The sequence below is a fragment of the Anopheles gambiae genome, chromosome 2, assembly GCF_943734735.2.
Source record: "Anopheles gambiae chromosome 2, idAnoGambNW_F1_1, whole genome shotgun sequence".
Taxonomy (NCBI): Eukaryota; Metazoa; Arthropoda; class Insecta; order Diptera; family Culicidae; genus Anopheles; species Anopheles gambiae.
Genome location: NC_064601.1, coordinates 89958603 through 89983649, shown reverse-complemented (window position 1 = coordinate 89983649; position 25047 = coordinate 89958603). Strand labels below are relative to the sequence as shown.

General features: G+C 46.7%; 1 protein-coding gene across 2 annotated transcripts in view; it reads right to left on the bottom strand.

Annotated features, from left to right (window-relative positions):
• The window catches only part of LOC1276466 (division abnormally delayed protein), a 129118-nt gene extending 104231 nt beyond the window's left edge, over window positions 1-24887 (bottom strand). The window contains exons 1-2 of one of the 2 annotated variants that reach the window (XM_003435681.2): window positions 24565-24887; window positions 22869-23620 (exon numbers count right to left, since the gene is read on the bottom strand). In XM_003435681.2, coding sequence (XP_003435729.2) covers window positions 22869-23091 — 223 coding nt within the window. In that variant the 5' untranslated portion in view covers window positions 23092-23620; window positions 24565-24887. The remainder of the gene's footprint in view (window positions 1-22868; window positions 23621-24564) is intronic. The other variant, XM_315813.5, reaches the window with a different exon arrangement.
• Window positions 24888-25047: the final 160 nt, after the last annotated feature.

The window sequence follows — 25047 nt, the reverse complement described above, 5'->3', positions numbered from 1 at the left end:
AGTTAATGCTACCTCAATCATTCGGGATCAGGCTTTGCTTTATCCGACAGTTAACATACGGATCCGTTCGAAAAGGGAATGGAACTTTGGGGAAAAGTAAAGCCGACCTGATCCAGATTAGGAGGTTTTTGATTTTATAAATTAAGTTGCGTCCAAGGGGGAAATAAATGTTGCCTCGAACCAGAATTGCAGTTTGCAAGGTGTGCAAGTTTTGAGGTGTTTTTTTAGGAACTTTGAATTGAAAGTTTCACAACAAACAGGTAGACCAAAGATTACCCAATGTTGTGACAATAAAACGACATTTACGGTCGTTGGAAAACACTAAACATACTCGCTGTCACATGTCAAAACAACCATTCGCTGCTGCCCAGGGCTGATAAAGCTTAATCACATCGTTATTGAATACTTGGGTGGTTTCAAACATTGAAGAGTTGAAGAATTTTAACACAAAAAAGACCCTGGATAGTTCGTAAATGGAATACATACAACAGAGGCGTGATAAAGTGTGCCCTGGCGTCGCTTATCAGTGGCCGAAAGCAATTAATGATGCGTTACCAACATTTTGTTTGACCTATATGCTTGATAAGCCTTGTACAAAAACCTTCTCTCGCGTAAAGTACGTCTTGAAGGTACAAAAAATGAATCACTTCAAGCATTACATTTAAAAGCAAACAACATAATAAAATAATCAACACCATTTGTGATGCACGCATGTACAAAAAACATCCCACATACACCACCACGGTGGGAAACTGCACAAAAACTGCTCCCAATCATCATGTTCTCCCTGCCCCCCTCCATCCCAATCGCTCGTTTAAAGGTCAATCGACAGAGGGCAATGGACTGATCAGCATGGAGCGGCAGCACAAACAACACCCGAGCGCCCCGAGCGAGATATGCGATGCTGTGCGAGACTGCTGCTAAATTCGTGTAATCACTTTCACCCTCGCAGCAGCCACCCGCGAAAGGGACACATTCGAACGTCACAAGTAAACCAGTGCTTTTGTGGGGAGGGGGAGGCGATGGTAGCGGCAACGGGCAGTGGAATTTCGTTCGTGAGTGTTTGCGGCAGTTTTTTTTTTATTCGCATTTCTTCTTTTCTTCTGCTGTGCTTTCTAACCACGCGTGCGACATCGAACACAACGCACAGCGAAAGAGAATAACCATAACTTTGTCAGACTTTGTAACACACCCTTGTACGCGGCCCGATCTCCCTCCCCAAACGTGTCGCCCTTCTCTTTGTTCCAAAAAAGCTGTTGGCATTGCTGTGTTCACTGCGGGCGCGCGCGCGGCTGATTGATGACTGACGAGCCAATTCGCGACCAATCTGACGGGTCGAGGAATATTTTTTTTTTTTGTGCCTCCTTTCGGCTAGTCTTTGACGGCAAAGCGCTATATATAAGGATCGTGCCGGCGGGAGACCCAGTTTGTTTTCACCATATGGATCAGCATTTCGAGAAAGTGGGGATTGAGCCGGGTGCGGCAATTTTTGGGACGAGGAAAGGACACATCAACATAACGAACCGCTACATCACGGGCACACAAAGCACAGATCAGACCGATGGGGCCCAAAAGGGGTTGCGAGGAAACCTTGCAAACCCGCCGTAAATTATCGTCCGTTATAGGAAACTGCCAGCGTCGGTGGGCAATTCACCAAACAAGCCGACAATCGGTACGATTTGCAAATGTCTCAAATCCAATGCGAACGAACGATGCAAACTTGATTAGTCAGCAGTTTGTTTGATTTGTACAGCGCTGAGGAGAATGATTTTAGGGAATATTTAAACCGAATCTCCCTGCACATTAAAGACATTTAAAGATACCAATAATTCGCTGCTACGCACAAAAAACTTTTTCCCAATTTCATCCTCCCTTTGTTACGTTGTGGTCTCGGTGAGGACTCCGTGTCACCGTCCTGTGTCATCAACGGTTTCGTGCAAATGTGTATGACACGTTAGGCTCGAAGTGTGCTTTTGACATCAAATGATGGCTGTTTTTGTTTTCCCTTCCGAAAAACCGTAGGTTGTGGTGTTGGAGTGTCACCTAGGGAGGTAGGAAATATTCCCAGCATGAGTTCTTGCCCCACAGGCACACAAAACAAACAGAAAAAAGCATGCGGTAGCAGCATCGCTGTGAATGATTGCGGTTTTGTGTCGCTTCAACTGTCACTTTAACGCTCGATACATGCGATAGCTTCTTGCAAGTACCAGCAGAGGAAGAGAATAAAAGTCGAACTTTAACAGTTAAGTGTGCAAAAAGTAATTGCTCACAGCATGAAGCGTTAATCAAGGAAGGATACCGTCTGGAACTCAACAATTGTATGCAAAACGGTTCTCTATTTGAAACAAACAAAAATCTTTGGAGAATCCAGGATTTGTTGGAGAGAAACCAATTCTTAGACACTCAACATCCGAGATCAAAATATTACTATAATGACTCTAAATAGTCTATTATGCCACAAAAATGCAATGGGAGCATTTCCCAAAATTCAAAGGAATTTCAAACCAGCATGTGGATCGGTAGCTCAAAGGGCTTTACCGCTAAGAGCTGTTAATCCGCCGCTCCCATTCTGAATGCAGTTGCGGCAACAGTTTGAAAATCCCACAAACACATTACAGATAATCCTCCAAATAGGAATCATTTTCCAGCAAAGATTCAAAATGAAGAACTGCTCGAAATATTGAATAACACCGTTTCATTTCTTTCCGGGTAGATAACGATGTAACACGACACCCCGCCTAAGAACAACCCTACAAAGACCGGAACCAAAGTTCAAATGTTCTTATAACACCTTGCGCCAGGTAGGTAAGCGTCCTGCCGAAGCGTCATTTGGAACCGAAAGGCTCAGGTCACAAATATTCTGCGACTCCTGCACCCCTTGGCCCCTCGGGGAATGAAGGCATCGCACCGACAGGAAATATAAGGTTCCGATTTCACCGGTTTCTGGACAACAAAATATACCACCTTGAGCCGGCATGAGGACACACTCCACACTCGAGCAGGAGGTAAAATACTAACTTCCCTTTATTGTACACTGTTTTTTGTGTTTACCTCTGGTTTATGAGCCACAGCATATGCACGTGTACGTGCAGGCGTACTATAGCGGCTTTTGCTGGCAGTGCGGCGATCCTCCCTTTGGAGCGATATTAAATGTCCCTAAAAATGCCGCATCCTTGCGTTGTTGGGTCGTACTTTTCGATGATTTACGCAAACCCCGGAACCGGAACCGCAGCCTTATCGCAGACCCAAGGCTGGGCAATATTTGTGGGTTCCCTGCGTGTGTGTGTGTGTGTGTGCATTGTATGGTGGGGTTTAGTTTTGCTTTTCGCCGAAATACGCAGCAACGCACGTCGGAGCAGTCGGAAAAATCTGGCTCAGACCTAAACCACGGCGCGGACTAAGAAAAAAACCCTCCCCCTTCCGCGACGAAACATGAAATCACAATCACAAAGGTTATTTCTCCCGGTGGGGTCAGCCGGGTTCAAATAATTATGCTATTTACATTTCGTTATTTAGCTTTGCTTCCCCCCGCTTTTGGTCCCGCGGGGTCCAATGCTGTGAGCACACAGCAAACCTTCCTTCCGATAAAAGCCAAGCGTAACCGAAGGTCATAAAGTGGAGGCGACCCCACAGCCCGAAAAAGCGCTCATACATGCATAAAAAGTAAACCAAGTCAAGCGAGCCAAAAAGCGGCCCACCAAAAAAAAAAAAGTGCAAAACGGAAACAGAATTTAGCTTCGCGCGGCACATGGCGATAATCATGGAAATTATGCTTATGATCATTCGGTTCATACTCTTCACCCTCCCGACGCGGTCCTGAGTATTATTGAAGCTTTTGCAACGGTGGTGGGAACAGCAGCCCACCAAAATTCCAACATTCCGACACCATCGGAAGCAGTGAAGGGGAAACCCCGCTTCCGTTTTGGGGACCAAAACCCTTCCCCTTGCCAACAATTACAATTACGGCGCGCCGAGTGGTGTGTGTGCGTGTGTTTTGCTTGCGAAATACGTTTACTTCAAAAAGCGAGAGTTTCAGGCTTCTCATCTTGACCGCCGCCGCGACGGCTGCGAGAAGATGATTGGCCACCGACACAGCGAGAGCGAGTTCACAGCATAAATTCGCGTTTACAAAATTCGCCGTCACCGAGTCTCGGCCGACTCCCATACACGGGCGGCGCGTTCGCGTTGCCGCTTTTTTGTCGCCATCGTTGACCGAGGCCGGTACGTAACGTAGTCATGCGTAGTATCGCCCATAAACCATGTGGCGTATGGCACAGCACACAGCAGGATGGAGCGGCGGCTTTTTTTTTTTGGTAGTAAGCAATCGCACTGCACAGCATCAACCTTCACTGCGACAATCGCGCACAGCCGCCGAGCGCTACTTTCATGCAGTGCACGTTCGTTTTCTACACGATGGCGGTTCTAATACAACTCAAGTTTTTTTTTGTGATGATGCCCACTACTAACCAACCAGCCCGTGGGGCGACATTAGAAGTGCGAAGAGGATTCTCACTCAACTCAGACAGTGCAGTGTCTAGAGTGCGATTTTCTCCAAAAAAAACCTAACGAACACGAACGAATCTACTGTAGCCTGCCTTTCAATACAGCAGCTGACAGACCCAAGTGAACGCTCCAGATACAGTGCAAATAATAATGAAAAAAAACCTCACGCAAAGAAAGCCACACAACACACAAAACAACATCAATGTGCCGCGCTTATTGAGCAGTACGACACACCTTACCGCCGCGGAGCAGGTTTGCTCGGGCACCAACCTGCGGGGGCAAGGAAAACTTCATGTCTGGCGTTCCGGGGAGCGTCTGACAAGCGGTTTATACAGGCCATATCGATAAAATGGCACGGATTGGCACTGGTACGGGCCCTTCCCTTTCGGTGCGCGCGCCTAGCTCTACGTGTGTGTGTGTGTGTGTGCGTGGCCGCGTTCACAACGCTTTGTAGAACAAATAAAAGTCGCACAAAACGGTGCGGCGAACCCAGCTGGTGTGGGTCTGAATCAGGTCGTTGGAATCTCCTTAAATGGCACTTTCCGCAATCTTGCAAACGGGTTCAGCCAGCGAACCAGCCAGTGCGCATAAGGGTTGCGTCTTTAAATTATTACTGTGCGCCGCGCAGCACCTTCCTAAGTTCCTCTCGAGCTCTATAAGCTTCTCTTAGACCCCGGTAGAGCGGAGGACTTTAAGTGCCAGATGACAGATGGCGTTTTGCTACAGCTCACCGTAACGACTGTTTCACTTGGCAGTGTGACGTAGGCACATCTTAAAGAAAGAAAAAAACAACCTATTGCACAATTATCTCAAAACAGCTCCTAGAGTTCGCAACGAACCAAATAACACTCCAAGCAAGCAAGAGAGCGATAAGATTCGCAACTCCTTCTCCAAGGCTGTCCCCAACGTGTTTCTCATTGCTTGACGTAACAACAAAAACAACAAAACAAATCTAACTTCAACAGTAGCTCCAAAGCCTCGGCGCGGTATTCAAGAAGGAACTCTCCAGCCGAAACCAGAGCCCTTGCTCAAAGCAAAGAGCATTGCCTTCACTGTCGCAAGCGCGCGCGCGCGAGCGTTTGTCTGGTTCCAATTTGAAATGCAAATGGGAGCAAATTCCTCCCTCCCGTACGTTGCTTCAAACAAAACGGCCCAGACAGTGCGGCTGCGATAAGCGCGGCACAGCCATCAAAAGGGCTCCCAAAAGAGAGAGAGAGAGCTGTATGTGTGTCCATCGGAATGGATTGCCATTTCAAACCCACTGGACACTGCGACGACACGACGGCGAGATTGGGTTCAGCCTTTTTTTTTTTGTTACTTATTTCTTTTCTGTTTAATGGACAAATTAAACCATTCCTGCAGTCACCCAGTGTCCGTAGAGTGTGTATGTGTGTGTGTGTTTTGGGGGCTTAGTCAAACACACTGACAGTGTGACGGCCCCGAGAAGCACAGTAAATTAGGTTAAAAGCTACCAAAAATTAGCATGCCCCCAAGTGGCAACTGTCTTATCGGGGCTGGTGCTGGTCGTGAGAACGAGGTTTTTTGTTATACACGATGGCGACACGGCCAGTGTCCTTCGGCGTGCAGCAATCGGTTTGTGCATAAAATATCATCAACCTCTTGCCCACGGTCTAATGTTGCGCCCCAACTTAGGCCTAGAGTGCGATGACGATGATGATCATGATACGATACGTTGCGCTAATGAGTGGCCGATCCACTAAATCAATTCGATAAACGCAACACGCAAGGCGAATCTATTTTCAGCAGCAAAGCGAGGGGAAAACATCTCTTCCATCCCACTACTACAGACGAATATCAAATAAATTATACGCCAATGGAGCTCACTAGGGGAAAGACTAGTAGTGGACATCAAATAAAAATTCGACATCAACTATAATTGCTTAAAATTAGTCCACACATTGGTTGGGTTTCGAGGGGCACTTTGCACAGCTCGGGAGCGTTAACGTCTTGGCTCTCAAACATTTGAAACGTAGCAAATCACGGCGGCCACGTGGCCGCTCGTGGTCACGCCCCGCCAGTTCATCAAACACGGTCGAGGTTCGAGAATTGGACATTGGGGCAAAATAAATGCGAACATCACTATTGAAAGCGAGAACATATATACAGCACGCCGGCCGGTTTCGGTGCGAAATGCTACCCTCCCCGAGCGGCGACTGCGTGCGTCGGATTGTTTATTTTTATCCGAACAAACATTCCCACGTCCTGTGGGACGGGGCTGTGCGCCGTAGAAGAGGAAGCCGAACGTGCCCAGCGGTCGCATATCTGGCGTGTAGTGTTGTAGTGTTTTCGATGCGTTATTTTGTTTCGGTTTTTTCGCCATTGCTCCGTAGTGAGTCAGAAGTAAAATAACCAAAAAGAAGAGAGCTGGTTTGGTTTATCTTTCCATTTCCGCTGCGTTAATTATTCGCTCATTTGTAACCGTCGTAGGCAAAAAAAACGGGAAGCAGCAGCCAGTGTGCAGAAAGAGAAAGAAAGAGAGAGCACAGAAACACATCACAAATCAAACGCAAAAAGACATTTTTGGAACACACGGTATGGGCGAATGCGCAATAACAACACTCCCACCCTATACCGAAAAAAAAACCAGTCAATGAACTCCGATGAACCTCTCCGGTGACGTTTGGCAGCTGTGACTACAGCGGAGGGAAAATTGGAAAACCTACTCGAGTGTAACACGATAAGGGAATGGTGGAAAATTTGCAAATCTGTCATTTTTCTTGCTAAATGATGTACAACACACACGCGTATGATGTGTATTTTTTCGCCTTTTTCGAAACCCACAATTAAGACGAACACACCAACAGACGGATCTCCACATTCCTATGGTAAATCGGAAGCTCTATTTACACTGCAAGCACACAGCGCGAGACTTCGCGGGGGGGAGGGGGACGCCATAAATAAACCGGCCAACCTTTCCAGAGCATCGATCGAGCGCGGGCGCGCCGTGGCGTCGATCGTGTAGAACATTTCTTTTCCGCCCAATCTTAGCGGAAACACGGCTGGAACACACACGCACACACACCCGGAGGTTGTGGAGACAATTTTTCTGCGCTGACAAACACGACCAGATTTTCACGCCAAAACGTGGGAGAGAGCGGAGGTACGAGGTTGTTCCCTTCAAGAAGGGTGGGCACAGGAAAACAAAAACACGAAAATAACACCAACATGATCTTGTGTATTTTTCACCCGAGCGTGACCGAGGACACAAATCATCGCACCGCATACTTCGCTCGCAATTTATACACCGACATTATTTTTTTTGTTGTTGTGCGCATACTTTCGGGTGAAACAACACGCTGAGCAAACGAAAAAAAACAGTTCGCCCACGGAGACCAGTAAACCATACCCCAAAAAACACTCGTTGATGTTTCATGTTGACAGCGCGCGTATTGATGTTGATAGAAATACTAATTGGTGAATTTTTGGGGGCAAGCGAACGAGACCAAACGATGGAAGAAAGACTGGTGAAGGTGGGGAGGGACCTTCCTTCCAAAAATCATCCATAATCCAAAAACGAGCTTGAATAAAGCAAGATGAAAACATGTGACCGCGATGATCGCCGGCTGATCTTGAGAGATGCGTATCGTTTATAAGTGTCGGTTGATGTGTTTAGTGGCCGTTTCTGGCATACGGGGCAGAGATAGGAATTGATTGTTTGTACAAAAAGTGTATTTTAGGACGGTTAAACAGGTTGAATAATATTTCTGGAGTAGAAGTTCTTGAACTATGTAGAAGTTAAAAAAAAATCTATATTTTTCTGAACTCTCTGATTGAATATGTCGCAATGATCAACAATTCTTCAAACACTACGGATTACAAGACTAAGATCTCAAGTTTGTTTGGTTTTTGTTGAAGAACACACTCAACTCAACTGATAGAGATGTTCATCTGTATTGATCTTCAAAAAAGATCAACTTAGATATCAGATGCCTTAAATCCAAAGAGTCTTCATATTTACTATTGGAATTAAACCTTCCTCAGAGTTCCATTTTAGATAAATGACACATACACTAATGATAGAGATGTTCATCTATGACGATATCCTAGGACCTAGGTCCTAAAGCAAGATGTCCTAAATCCAATAAACGTCTGAGTAGATATTTATAGCACTACACCTTCTTCGGAGTTTCCAAATGCAGAGAGCTACAAAACTTTGGAGAACTCCTACATCCAACCAAAACCACAAACCATCTGACGTGCAGTTACTAGTGTCAAAGTGACAAACATAATGAACCCATCAGAGGATATCAGATTGCGTGACAAACTAACCACCCCAAAACCCCAAAAGCATTCATTTAATTCTAATCATATCAAAAGCCCAATTACAGTAGCAAATCATTTCCCTCCCCTGTATGTCACCACAAATGCATATTATGTTCATATTAGTGTAGCCCGGCATATTAGACCTCCTTTCTCACACACTCGACACCAAAAAAGACACGCGTGCAAGCGCGAAAAACTTAACCAACCATGAAACATTAGACAAAGCAGGTGCCTCTCTCGCACGCCACCATGCTAGGCTGGGCGCCGTTAAGTGGTCGTGCGGTTGTTCCGAAGCGTCAAACACTAACGAGCCACAAACGGTTGCCGTTGATTCCGGTGAGTGTTTCGGGAGATTTGCGGTGCGAGTTAGCGCCTTCCAAACAGACACGCGATCGGGCCCAGCCGATGGAAACCGATATGGGAAAAGTGTAGCAATTTAGGTGCAAGCATGAAGAAAAAACACGAATGGAACGTACGCTAGCAAAGATGAAGCTGTAATGACAAGATCGTATTGGAATACATTTTCAGCAATATTCAATCTTTCCGTTCGATTGCCAATTCTCATTTCTGTTCTTCGATTGTCTGCTGGTTACTTCATTAACCCTTTCGTCTGTTTCAATCCCAAAAACCCCAGCGACACAAATCGCAGCGAGCACATCGAACAGAAATTCATCAAAAGCTGTGCAATGATGCACGCAAGGACCCTCAGAGCATACCTGCCGGGCAGATGACTCGGAAAAGGTGCGCCCAGCAACAACAGACAGCGCACCATTCTAGACGCACCCCCATTTGAAAAGCCCTTGATTAGATTCACGTCCTCAGAGACAGAGAGGGAAGAGCTTTAAACGAAATTCCAATCGCTCTCCCTGGTCCTCTCACCCTTTCTCTGGATCTTTTGTCATCGAGCGTCGCCTACCGACGCAATGTCGAAAAGTATAAAACACACCATAGTCCTTCACCAAAGGGCGGAGCGCCGTTCCACAGATAGAGTGTGTCATCTTCAAACGAGAGCACCGAAGCATTCGATGATATGCACAGACAATCTCACACACACACACACGTGCACAAGTAAAATCAATCTCATCACAGAGCACGATGCACCTATTGAATAGCACGAATGCGACGAAATTGCATTCAAAAGCAGCTCTCCCCTTGCTCGCTAGTCTGGTCTGGGGGCCGGCTGGATGGGATGACAACCTTTCAATCTTCTTCACCAACACTCGGGGCGCACACGGCTCAGTACGATTGAAGTGAACGCTCCGGAATGCACCGACTCTTTGATGGCCACGCATGCAGGGTGGCTTTCCTATTTTCGGGCACATATCAAATTGCAGCTCGCAAGCTTTCTAACGAGCGTTGCGCGCTGCAATTGGCCACCAATTTCGTGCAACACATCCTCATCTCGCAACACCCAAAAGGCATCAAAAGCGCTCGTGGGTGCTGGAAATATTGTTTAGCCAAGGACGCACACACACGCGCGGCCCCAAAAAGCGGATCTCAAAAATCGCGACACCAATGCAAAAAAAGAACCGGATCTGGTTGTGTCTGGGCATACACAGAGCTCCCCTTGGCAGTGCTGCAGCAGCAGATCATTAATGCAAATCCCGACCTGGTTTGCTTGTTGTTGCTCCTTTCGCTTCCTCTTCTACAGTTTCGACCAAAACTCGACCTACCAAAGTCTGCAAAATTGCTCGTCGATTCTGACCGATTATGATGATTTTGGCCCGTTCACAGGCTCAGCTTACTGTGACAATTTTTGAGGGTGCCGCTTTTGCATATCATGTTTTTTTTTTTGCGCAACTATGTCTCACTCTTTTTTGTTGTGCCAGGATTCGTGATGCTACGCTATAGAGCCGGTTTTCGTGTGGTCCCGGCACTGCGCACACGGCCCGTGAAATATATCGATCGCAAACAGTTTCGTTTCGCAAACTGCAACACGCCAGGCCTGGAGTCTGGAATGGGGCTTGCTACAACATGTTCACAAACACACACACACACGCACACTGGTTTTGGGGAAGAAATTTGCATGCCATACGTCCGCTTGTGGCTTGCGGAAACTGCGCAAGCGGCACTCACGGAAAAGGATATTGCTGAATTTTATGATCGTTATTTAACCAAAAAAAAAGAACCACCCGCTCCCTCGTCTCAGACAACAACACAGACGCTGCGCACACACACACACACATACACACGACACCACCCCGTTTATGGATATTGGATATCACATTTCAGTGCAATAAAAAGGCATACAAATTTATCATTATGCCCATACAAGGCAAGTGTCCGAAGCCAAGCTGCAAAAAAGCAAGGGGCAGAAAATCCAAATGAGAGTAAATTAACCGCAGCACACCAACCAAAAAAAAATTGCAAAAACCAAACACCATAACCACCACCGGCAGCAGCAACAGCGCGCCAGACCGACCATCGGATGCAAAACCACGGACAGCGGCACCGGATGGCAAATTAAACGAAACGTCAGTCTTAATTTCGATACAATGTTTTAATTTTTGAAATCATCTCCCAGCGGATTGGCTTGCCCCTTTTCTGCTGGAAATGTGCGAAAGGCGAAATCAAGCGGAATGAAACCGGTAGTCCCTCGTCCCTCTGGTGGAAGGTATATTAATAAAATTAAAACTAAAAAAGCAAACCGAGGTTGCAGGTGATTCAGGAAGCACCACAACGTCGTTTACGGAACGCTCCATTTTTCCAGCGAGTTTGAGCTCTGTTTGCAGTTTTGTTTTAAAATTAAATTCCTCTTAACTACCGCTGAGAGTGCTTCCCCTTCTTTTCATTGTTCCAATTGCCGGAAAAACATTTATTTTAGAAACACAACGCACGCCTCGGAGTTAGTCAGAGTAGCGTACAACGATTAGCACACGCTAACCCTACCAGCGGGAAGGAGATCAGAGGTACTGAGTCAACGCTACCAAGCCATTCCCAGGCCATATCGAAACCATCATCAGCATCAAGCATCCACTTCCTGTACCTACTGGAACTGCTACTGCTCTCTGGCACGGTAAACACAGGAAATGTGTGCCGTGGTCACCTGCCAGCCGAGCAGCGCAAATTAGAAACAAAACTGCTAAAAATGTAAATAAACCTACGGTAAACAACTACTACTACTGCCACCACTCGAAAGCGTAAGCAGGATTAGGGAGCGGCCGTATCGATTCCTGGAAAGCGGCGTTGAGTAACTCACCATCCGGTTGAAGTCAATCGACGCGATGATGTGGCCATATCTGCTGGATTCTAGGGGCACACACTTAGGTTACACACTAGCGGCTGGTAGGATCATCGATTGAGCTACGATTGAGCAAACACAGCAGGCGGAATCGATAGGCGAAGTGACCCCGCCGGCGATCGGGACACGTCAGGTTCTATTTTAAGCGCACTTGAACACCCTAAAACCACCGTGCGTTTCACCGAGACATTTCAACCGTGGCGAAATACAACGTCAATCAATGGATCTGGCGCTGCCCTGGCTGCTGATAATTAGTGCAGCTTTTTTGGAGTAAGCATATATTGCTGGGAAGCGGCCCAATTGCAAAACCCACGATCCAGATCCCAGGAAAAAGGGCAGAGTAATGTTTCTGAACCCCCTCTTCCAATCGCAACCATCAACCCAGCGAGAATGCGGAGGTGTGAATGAATAAATGTATGCTTTCCGCTAACGTGTGTTTGTGGGAGTGCTTTCGGTTCAGAATGCCTGAAGTGTTTGGTGCGCTAATGCGCTTACAATTCGTTGAAACAGACACAAAAACAGACTCGCAACTATTGGAATTGTTTCAGCAATACCCCTAGGTATAGCACACCACCTTGAACAAAATTTTAATTGCCTTCCCACTTCGGTGTATCGATTTAATGAATGGGCGAGCATTAACCCATTCATTTTTGGCTGGTCTTCTCCGCCGCCAAAAACCGATTTCGTTGCAAATTCGTTGCCAGGCCTAGGTGGTATGGTTGCAGGCGCTGAAAATTCCATTAACCCAGGAACTGTAGCATCCACATCAGCCATTCGCACACACGTGACGGGTATGGTGTGTTCCAATTGATTTTCTCAAAACACAAACACACAGACAAAATCGAACTGTAGCGCTGTGTTTTAAGGGTGATTTACGAATGGTCCTGGGATCGCAAACACTTACGGAGAAGCTTTAATCGATAACATGATGTAATAGGCTGTACAACAGTAAGTGTGCAACACTCCAGTTTGAAGATTTAGGCACGAAAAAGCTTATTCGAAGAAAGTGTGGGCCTAGGCTTTCTCCATTAACGAGCTGCACGATTAGACGAACTTCCAGGAAAAGTACGAAATTCGCGTTGGCACGTGTGCCCTTGTTTGGATGAAAATTTGTTCGTATTTCAATTGCCACAAGGTAAACAGAAGCAAAGGTAAATAGCTCAATGACGAGCTGCTCCAAGGCGATTTAGTGCATGACCTTGACATGTTGATGCTTCTCCAAATATCAAGAATTTACACCGAAACCTAGAGAATAGACAAACTGAAATGACTCACGAGACAAAAATGCTCTTCAGACACACACACACACACATCAGTCGCTTATCTAGTTTTATTTTCCCACGCAGCATTTTAAGGTTATTGCAGCATCTTACCGCACGTTTTTCCTTCTCAAACTTAGGAAACTTAGGTCCCCTTTAGACGTCCAGTATACTATAGAAGATTAATTCCTTTCTTCAAACCCTCCCAAGCATCCTCTGCGCTCTCCTTCTGCTGCTGTACCCATCAAAAGCTTCCTGGATGAAGAAAAAAGAATGAACACACAACAGGAAGTTCTGATGCACACAGAAACTTTAGTTTTTTTTCTCTCCCACCCTTCAAAATACGTTCGACTCGTTCACCGGAGCAATAAAACCCACTGCTAACAGGCAGCGGGTAGGCCTCAAAACTAGAACCTCTCGCCACAGCGATTGTTTCCTCGTCCTCATCCCAAGCGGCGCTGGTGGAACGTCATAAAACAACGAGATCATAAATGTTTATGCTCGCAACTCATAAATTGATATAAATACATTGCACTCCCATTGCCGGGTGAAACTCCCGTGACTGGCACCAGTGCTGGCAGCTGATTTTATTGGAACAAAAACGCGTCTAGTGCGTGAAGGGAAACTAGCCGAGGATTACCTGCCATTGGGGTGGGAGGGGGCGGCCATTAAAAACGCCCCGGGCAGATCCGTTTAGTCGGTGGTGTTTATTTTACCCCGGTGTTTTGATTAGCAGCAAAGAGGCAACTCCAAGAAATTGTGGAATGATAAGAAGTAATGAAGGTTTAATAATAAATCAGTGCTTTTTATAGCATTTAAAAAGTTTGAAATTCAACTGGATCTTTGAAATGAAGGTCAAACCGTATACGATTACGAGCGAATAATTCAAATCACAAAAAGATTGATTAAACAGACACGATTTGAAGCTATCTTATTCGTAACTCTCTCTCTCTCTCTCTCTCTCTCTCTCTCTCTCTCTCTCTCTCTCTCTCTCTCTCTCTCTCTCTCTCTCTCTCTCTCTCTTTATTCCAGTACCATCGAATCTTCCCCCGGACGAAAACAGGTAACCAAGATTAAGATACCGCACCAAAAAGGTAGTTTTTATTGTACCGTAACCAAGGCACCAATATATCTATCCAAGCTATGGCTTGATCACTGAGCACTGGCAGCCACAAAACACTGCGCCATAGCTTCCAGCTCTTTCAGCTCTCTCTCTCCTCTAGGCGGGTGGAATTTACAGCACCCAATAACAAAACCAGCCTCCACGAAAGCCTGCGCGCGCTCGCGCGCAATACTACAGAGTACGAAATGCATTTTATCGCCACAAACGAACGCTTTGTTACGCCAAAAACGACATTGGTATATCCGTGGCAGCCGCTGGCCACCCACAAACCCTCTCTCACTGCCTCTCCAAGGGGTTTGCTTATGCCGTGGGCACCTGCCCTTAATCCATCGGTAACGAACAGAGCGAATCTCGTTCGGGTCCACTAGGCGGTTGTCACGCGGACAAAACTGGCTGTCCTCGTTGCGGTGCAACACCGAGCACTCTCGTGAGCTATCAATCCTTCCTGCCCAGCTCACCTACCACCATACAGTTTCGAAAAGGGCACATACACTCGTGATGAATGAATTGAAAACGACGAGCCGTGGCCGTGCCACATTTGGAAGGCAAAAAAAGGGCCCCCCATATATGACGGAGTGTATGGATGAGTCACCCGTCACGCCGTCTTGAGAAGCTGTTTGATTTATGTTTGATTTTTTTTTGCCGGATCTTACCATGCTGGCTGGCTGTCTGGCTGGCAGAGCATAATCGGAAAACGTATCTGGTCGCATTGAAAGCAAACGCCTCACAGGCCTCCGAAAAAAAAGCAAAACCCCGTTGACGACCTACGACAAGTTGTCGCAGTGGTCGTTGGTGGGCGCCGCCTTCTCGGACGCCCTTATCAACCCTACGTGTGATCCATTTTTTGTTGTTGTTGTTGTTGCTCCCTTGTTGCGATTACTGGCACTCTCGGCCTGCCGGGGGAAGGCTGCTTCTTTTCATTCCAGCACATACAGCTCTTGAATGTAAACAAACCGGAGCACGGGGGCCGGTTATCAGCAATGGTTGTCGATAAGATATGGTAAGAAGCGTGCGATGTGCATGCAAACGATGAGTGGGGTTTTTTTTGTGCAGGAGGAAGATTACAGCTGATGAAGTGAACACGATCGCCTGCAAAAGACACTAACATTTGTCAGAAAATAATAATAAAAATCCTTCTTAATAAAGGGAAACACCTGAAACCCCAATCCCAATCAGAATAAGAATTGCCTCCGCCAAACCAAAGAAAGCGTCAAGGCAAGCGCCAACCCGCAGGGACCTAACAACAAGGAGAAGCTCCACGAGCCGCCACGTCTTCGGCATGCGATGATTGCAGTCGACGGGACGGGACACGCAGCACATCACACAACGGGGCAGTTTGGAGCGCACTGTTTACAAACATTTCATGTGTCATAGCTGCTGGGACGGCGGCCCTGCGGCCGCTTCTTGTCCCGATATGATCACAAAGTTCGTTGTTTATTGGAACCCGTCTTCTTGGACGGTTGGTGTAGCATGGTGTGATAATGGGAGGTGAATGATGCGGCGGCTCTCAACAGGCGCTGGGGCCTGACGTTCTTATCATTCCAGGTTCCCGATGGGGCCACAATTAGAACAGGCTTTTTGATATCAATGTGCAAAATGTGCTTGCCGTGCTGATGCGTATCTGCGGCAAGCGACGAACATTACAACGCTCGGTTGCGCGAATGCAGCACACGTGCTCAGACACGACTATTGTAAAGTAAGGAGAGAGAGAGTTTTGTGGGTGCCGTTCTGCCTTCGATTTGAATCAGATGCTCATTACCTTTAGGCACATTAGGTTCACATTTACTGGAATGGTGAAGGAATAACAACGCTTGCCCCAAGAAAGGTCAAAGAAGTTCTAATTATTGAGATGCGACTGATGCCAACAAACGGTCCAACGGTCGTACCCTTTCTGCGTAGTTAATGCAAGCGGCATTTAATCAACTGCACATGGTTCTAGGCCCTCCCTTTGCAACGAACCCTTTTTTCTGCACCTCGATCATTCGCCGATCAGCACCCGGTGCCCGATGATTCACAACCGGAACCGTCCCGTATGCTTCTGCTCCGCATACTCCTATGCTGTTTCGTAGTTATTTTAGCAGCGAACTAAACAAACCGAGTTCGCCCGCTTGTACCATGGCAACGGCCGGGATTCTACTAAGGGACATTACTCCCCCTGCAAAACCGGATGTGACCGGATGGAAAAGGGTTTGGCAGAGCGTCTATTTTCGTTACACCCACGAGTCGTCACTCGTCACTAAAAAGTAAAAAGGGTGAATGGCGAGCGACAGATGACAGAAGGGCAAGCTGTATGTTGCCAACAAACGGACACGCGGAGTGTCTTAATTATTGACAGCAAGCTTGGTTTGGTGTGTGTGCTCCAAAAGAACGCAATTCTACATTCCTGTCTGCGGCTCGTAACCTAATAATAGGTCACAACCCGGGCCAAAGCAATCAAAGGTTAGGAAAGATCGTGTATTGTTTTGGGCGCATGTTTCTCCGAAGGCGGTGACATTCTTTCTTGTAACTGCGGATGATAGCGAGAGTGTGCCACAAGCACTTTCGGAAATTGGACAAGTGGATCGTGGGGGACTACCGTTGGCGACGGATAGCAACCCACAAGAGGTTGGTGGTTTTTGTGTGTTACATTCGGAGAATGTAACGGCACAAAGGCAACATCAAATAACAACAGCACAACGCTTGAGGCAACCCTACCCTCTAACCTATCTAACTCAGATCGCATGAAACAATATCAAAAACGTTGCATCATTCGTCGGAAGGTCCAACTTATGTTTGTGTCTCAATGTGTTAGAACTGCTAACGGCAGCTCATAGGAGCGTAAGTAATTTGCAACTTCTTAGACTCTCAGCTAAAGCAATGTGAAACCTCGAAGACCTACCCTTAGAAGGAATCTTTTCATTTAAAGATTCTTTCTGTAGACTCTCCAAGGATTAGGAGATACTGGAGCAGACGATGAAGGTCAGGTTTTTACATCACAAGCTGGCCCTACTTTTCGATGACGCTGTTCCTCTCTATCGCTCAACGCCTGGATGGTACGAGCTTTCCCGAAAAACAAAAACCCCTGGACGCTTTTATGTAGTTGCGCCTTCTGTCTAGCGACATCTAATGAAGAATAGAACGACAGAAGGAAAAACAAAACAAAAAAACACTCCAGCAAACAACAAAGGATAGCCCTTCACGATGACCCGATCCGGGAGAGACTGTCCGGCAAATGCACAACGGCGCACTCCCGCACTACTGGGGCTGCCTTCTGAACAGCATCATCATCATCATCACCATCGTCATCCACACACACACACACACACAAGGCGCTCTGCAAAAAAGTCGTAAAATCAATTTTTATTGCTCTATTTCCCCTTGCGTGCGTGTGTGTGTGTGTGTCCATGTGCTTCCCACAGCGAGTGGGCGCAGCAAACAGAACAGGACACCATTTACACAAAAGGCGCACAACACGGAGGACCGTCCATGGTAAAGGGCCCTTCATTTCAGTCCGAAACACGCAAAAGGGAGCGGAGGCCCATGCTTTTTGGCGCACCGGGAGGTCCTGGGCCTGGGTTTGGAGCATGAAGTCCTCACAGTGTGTTGCTCATACCTTGCGCTAACTCACCTTTGCCGGACGCCGGTGGTGCTCTCCATTCTATTCTTGGTTATTGAGCTTGAGCTTGAGCAGTTAAGCCGTGTGGGCAAGCAAAAGAATGAACAAGAAAGAACGAACGAACGAAGCCGAGCCATATCCTCAGACGAAATCAATTGACCTGTGCCGAAAAGCGGTCATTAAAAGGCGGGTGCACCCAGTGTGCTGCCAAGGGCTTGGAAATTCGGCTCAAGAGTGGTTTCTGCTGTGGATGTCGGAAAGGTATGCTGCAGCAGTGCGGAGAGATTTCTAGTGGCGCACAGATTTGATGAAGCATACCGAACGTTGTCGTGTTTCGCGTCGGGTCTTGTTCAAGAAAATTATCAATGAACAGTCTCAAGGTACGGAATTTAAGCGAAAAACATTGCGCAAAAATGTTTCTCCAGTAATACACTAAAAACATCAATAAATCATAGTTCATACTACATAAAATGAGGAGTTGTCCATTTAAAAAGTAAATTCTATAATTGGAAAAACTCTTCAAGACATCAAAAACAATCCCTCTAAATAGTAATAACATCATAATAGCTTAAAACCAGCAATAGAAGCATTACAAACGCAAATATAAATCGAAACGACAAACAAACTGAATGGAGTAATCCACATGGGTCGTGTTGTAATTCTAGTAAAAGCAACACACATCATAAGATGTATTATCTAATTAACAAAGAAAACAAAACCCACCGTATCGGAAGGCCAACACCAACGACCCTTAGGAGCCCGTGTACAGTCCTGTTGTATTGTTGTTAAAAGAGTCGAGATGAGCAAAGTGAGAAATGGGATCAAACATCAAAACAAGGGTCACTAAAACGGAAAGAAAGGGGGCATTTGCTACGCGAACGGTGAGCAAAGAAAGGGAAACTATTCGTGTGTGCTGTAAGGGCTGTAAGGTTGTAGAGGAAAAGGAAAACTAAACACAGACACACATACACAAAGAAAGAAAAAACCTAAAGGTGCGCACAGATAAGCACAACCAACACGCCGGGCAAAGGCCCGGGAAAGGTATGGTGTGCTGGAATCCTTTCCTATCCCGGTCGCAGCCCGACCGTCCCATTATCTACCGAAAACAAGTGTATTTAAAGGTGGAAAATGCACCCGAACGGGGACACGATAAGCGGGATGCGGGACTAGGGGCAGGGTTTGGTTTCGATGAAGCAAAGCGTATGCTGTGAGGCGGGAATCGGTCAGGTAGCAGCACCAGGGCACCCTTCTTTTCCGTTTGATCCCGGATGCTCCTCGGAGCGTGGAGGTGCTTGCTGGCCGTACGCAAGTTGTTAGTTTTGAATGAAACCAGCCCAAGGAAGGCAGGGTGTGATTGAAATGGAGTAAAAATCTAACCCCAACCCATACTGTGGCACAACTGCTGGAAAGATATAAAGGAAGGCGTTCGGAAAATGTTTCAAACCTACGGGTACAGGAGTCAAATGAGGGGGGGGGGGGGAGAAAAGGTCGTCCAACCTTGACTTGGGGTGGTGTACCATAGTGATGGGTAAAGTTAGCAAAAATCTGGAGGAGACTCCGATCCGATTCCAAAAATGTTGGACCCGGCTCCGGAAGGTATACCCGTCTACCATTATCCGTTTGAAGTCGTCTAGAGCCGGACATTCCGAGTCGTTCGTAGTCATCCGGAGTCGTCTGGAGTCATCCGGAGTTTTTCGGAGTCATCCAGAAACATCCAGAATCGTTCGGAGTCATTCAGAGTCGTCGGGAATCTGCCAAAGTCACCCGAGGTCAAAGTCTACTGGAGTTGAGGCCGTCCGGAATCAGCCAGAGACAATGTTTTTATGGTCAGGCTTTTCCGACTCTAACTCCCACTGACTCCGGACAACTCCGGACGACTCCGACTCCGCTCGGCTTCAGCTGACACAGGACGCTTCTGACTCCGGACGACACGAGACGACTCCAAGTGACTCCAACTCCGTGTAGAACTAGTGGTTTCGATTTTGCCGAAGTCAGAATCGGATCGGAGTTCTCGGTGCGCCCCAGAGAACACACCCCTAGTGTACCAACCGTCCAGGGAAAGAAGTTGACATTTATCTTCCCCACAGCAGCAGCATCCCTTCCGGTTCTCGCAATCTCTTTAAAAAAACGAGCAATAACTTCATCCATGCAACCATTGAGCTTTTCCAGGAGATTTCCGCACGAATGAGAGCCGCTTCCTGCCGGTTCAGCCCGGATCAGTGAATCTATTGACCCAGAGCACAGGTCCCATATTTTTTTGTCCCGCTTCTTTTGCAATCAATTTCGGATTGACACACCACACACCAGCAAGGCAGGGCAAGACGACGACGTAGCCCTCCTCTAGGCTTTAGGCCACATTGATTAAGAGCATGCCAGCCGGCTTGGGAAAGGGATTCTGCGGCCTTTCGTACCGGTGTGCTGACCTTTTGCGAGTCAAGCTGCGTGGGGGATAAGCTGAAAATTGAGGAAGAAATGCCAAAGCATTCCAATTTCGCCCCTTTTTTTTGTTGCTCCTAATCCACATAGCTCCAGGCAATTGGTTTGTTCTAAGGGGTTGTAACCTTACGGATTATACTGCCCCAAATTTGCTTGCCGAAGAATTGCCATTTCTAAAAACGGCACAGGATTGAGTTGGAAATCGAAACTGAGAACCACTTGACTACCACCCAAGATTGAATTCGGGCTGATAAACAAACTGAAATTTACATTTCTCACACCTATCGCACGATATCGGGGCGAATCGTGCAGGTTGATTAAAAGCGTAGATCCTGGTTTGATTAGCAAAAGCGTCCAGCAACGCTTTAAAACAAAACCAACCAACCAATCGAACCAAAACACACCACTGTCTCTGTCTGGTTCCGTTTCGTCCGTTCGCTTATCTAAAGAACACGTTCGCTAATCATGACCGATATACGTAACAGGCGGGCTCCATCGATAAGGACCCGATCGGCAGTGGAAGGTGGAACTGTTAATCTGAACTTTGAGTGATTACGATTATACCATTAAACCATTAAACCATTAAACCCAGACACACACGGTGTGTTGCGGCGAAAAAATAACATTTTAAAAATATCTTATCGCAACAACAACAAAAACGGTGATTTCGGTGCGCCGTTCACTCCAACTGCAGTCCCTCCCGTCTTTAGGCGCAGCGATTAGGGGCCTGTGACGTTGGATGGTAAATCGGTCCGCCAATTCTCCAATCACCTGATTGCTCCAAACAATCATGATGTGTTTGTTTTCACAGGCATGGGAGTAGTTTAGCGAATTTCGTTCAAATTTTTACGAAAATGTTTGAGACGATATGGATAGTACCTAAGACACTCAAAATACACTTTTATGTGAAATTAGCACATTTCTCTGAATTCTGATTCATTCGAAATATTCCCCCTTATTGTCCAAAGCCAGCTACCGTATCCTAACACTTTCGAGCCGTTTTTCGTTCTAGTTCTCATTTATTATGGAATAATAAACGGCTTGTTACATCGCCAATGTCTACACCTTTATGCTGCTGAAAACATAACCCTCATTGCGAGCAGTAAAATGAAACAAACCCTACCACTCTACAAATCATTTAATGCCGATTTAAAGAGCAACATAAAATCGAAACCAACCGGCTCGACCCTTCAACATCAAACACGAGGTTCCGGGCGTTTGTGAGGGGAGCGAAAGAAAAAACATTCCGCTGCCACGTGACAGCAATCAATTTTGAGACAACCGTTAGGGGAGGGGGGGGGGGGGAATTGAAAGCGTAAAGGGAAGGGATGATCCGACACTCCTGCGCCCTTTTTTGAATGGCAAGGATTACAACATGCGCAACATTATGAGGGAGGAATTTACGCCACAGAAGAAGAAAAAAAACGAAGAAAGAATTTCTTTTTGAAAGAATTTGTGACAGTCAAAATATATATAAAAAGGTAAATCATGAGCTACTGATGGTTATTTTCGAAGATATCAATCATTCAATAGCAGCAGCAGCAGCAGCAACATGAAGCCATAATTGAAGGATCCGATACTGAACAGAGGGGAACGAATTTCCCACTCAGCGGGTTATAGATTTTTTATTTGTTTGAATATTATGTTTTACCCAGCACCGACATTCCCGGTGTCACGCAATCGATCACAAAAATTGTGCAAATTTGACACCCGTTTTCCAATCCCCGTAGCCTTGCAATAAAGAGAGGTCAAAGGACACGCAACATATTTCAAACCTTTGCAGCAGTAGGATTGATTCTATCGCACGAACAAGAAACCCTTTTCCAGTAAAACCATTTTGTATTATTTTTCCTGGCATTTCTGATTTAATCGAAAGTTTTGATTGAAAGTAAAATTTTCAATGCAATTTTCCCGAGCAGAAACTGCCACTCCTTGCCCATTTCCCGGGTTATGTTTTCCGTTCCAATATACCACACTGATTATGAGTATGAACCCCCGCAGGCAGCAGGTAAGCATTCTTAAGGGCTCTGGACTAAGTAAATCACACACACAGAGAAGTTTTCACCCCTCCGACTTTCCTCGAAGTGAAAAAAAAAAACAAAAAAAAAAGGAAAAAGTATGACTCATTTCCGCTTCCTTGCTACCAGCGCACGTCTGCCACACACGGCTGGCAAAAAAGAATAATAAAGGGGGAAAAGTGGTTTAAGAAGAATTTGCGGAAATGTGATGCCAAAAAATAACAACAAAAAAACAACCCCCTTCACACCCATCAAAAGCATAATTTCCGATCGATTTCGCTCTCGTGTGCCGGATCTTGTAACGCTAAAACACCCGAAATGTAATGCGGTATAGCGTACATGCAGGCGCGGTTTTTTTTTCTTTTTTTTTTTGTTTCTCTCCACCTAGAGGCGGCAGTGGGGGCATTACCTTGACTGACGGTTACATTGATGGAGGAGAAGAAGTTGTTGACACGGTCGCAGGACAGCATCGAGCGGGGCTGGGCGGCGGCATGGTGGTCCCGCCCATCGCCCATCGTGTCCCGGGCCGTTCGGTGCACCCGCGACGACCAGGCCGACGGCGGCACGGCCGATCCGCTCGCAAGGACGGTGGCAGCGCACAGGGCGAGCCACACGAGGATAAGCCGGGCCATGGGTGTTCGCTCTTGCAGCGGCACAAACGACACGTAATCCACCCGCGCGCTCGGGATCGGGATCGCACTATATTAAATCGGACCGGGAAAACCGGGATGTTTTCACACGCTTACTATTTTCACGCTTCGGTGGGGACAAAACAACACCAAATTTTCACCCTTTTAATTCACAGCTTTTTCAAACTTTTTTTGAGCTACTTCTGAGCTTCAGATGCACACTTCACCACCCCAAAACGCACTGTATACAACAATACACTAACACACACAGCGACACATACACGCGCACGGATTGCTTTGATCGAGAGGACCGAACGAAGAACATTTAACCACCACGATTACTACTACTAGGCGTTCAACCGAATCACGGAAAAAAGACACACGACGGCCACGGATACTATGCACCTTCCCCCCGCGGTAAGGGGTAGGAAGGGGTAAGAGGGGGAATTCGCAATTGCACTATTGCACCATACACATGGGACACACTTTTCACACAGGATGGGGTCTGCTACTAGTTATGTTTTTTTTAATGCTATTTAATATTGAAAAAGAAAAAAAAAACAACATGAAAAACATTGAAAATAAATAATTAAGAATTTGATTTTAAAATTAAAGACGAAAAACAGGTACACTAATACGATAGGGAAGCGAAAAGCAAATCCTTTCCCTTCCCGGTAGTCGGTGCACAGCGAACACAACCACACAAGAAAAACCACTTGTGCAGCATCAGCTGATGAAGATGACGTTTTTGCTTCTCGCCCTTCTTCCCTCTCTCTCTCTCACACACTCTATCTCTCTTTCCTTCTTCTCATCTGATTGCTCTCGTTTCTATCTCGCTGTAGAAGAAGAATCCGCGCACTTGCTGCACAACACACCACTTAAGTGTGCCCGTCTTCATCCACACATCCACACGCGCGCACACTTGTATTAAGAAATGCACTTTTGTTGTTGCTCTTGCATATCTGTTGATGCAATTTTCGCTTCCTTCCTCCGTTTTGCTCTACCTCTCCCATTCCGTTCTACGTGGTTTTCGTGGTTCTACGCCGCCGCAAGACTCGCGGCCACGAAGACACACACAGTCACACACAGCAAAACATGCACACACACACGCTTCGTCAGCTTCGTCTTTGGAGCCGGCAAGAGGAGGATTTGCACGTTCTCGCTGCGTTGTTGTTTCTTCTCCACTTTAGATTTGTTGCAATTAGAAACAACACACACACGCACGCTACAGCACTTTTGCACAACTTCCTGATAGTGACGACCTGCGTGCAAGAAATCGTTTCTACGGGGGCTGCGTCTCGCTGGTGTGCTGCCTTTCGCTGCGAGAACTGGCGAGGCCTGCTCTGTTTTGCACTTGTGTTTTGTTTTTATTAGGACACACGTATCAATCAAAACCCTCCACACTACGCTGCGTGTGCTCGGTACGGGCGTGCGGGTGTGCGTGAGTGTGTGTGGCTGTATGTTCAAGCAAATAACCTTCAAGATATTTCTCCTGCTGCTGACGCACTTTGCACCGTGTGTAGAGGACGAGAATGCTAGTACCGGCCGTGCGAGAAGATTCCTGAAGAAACTGACTGTATACACACACGCACCCGTTAGTGTAGACACGGTGAGGCGAACATCTTTCTACCAGGTCCCTTTTTGCTCCCTGCGCTCCGGGTGAAAACAGACTATAACACGGTACAGCAGCAGCAGCAGCAGCAGTCAAGATGAACAAACGCTACAACACTGAAACGATGAGTTTTGGCCACGCAAGTACGGGCACACACATCCGTTCCGTTCGCGTAAGGGGAAACAACTAAGAGTACGCACCGCTGTGGAAGACCTTAATACTCACTCTATCTCTTTCTTTCTCTCTTTTTGTTGTGAAGAGAGCGAGAGAACGCGAGAGTGTGAGCGAGCTGCAGGAGAGGACGGCATCTTCCCAAGCAACAAAACCGTTGCCGAGAGAGAAACACG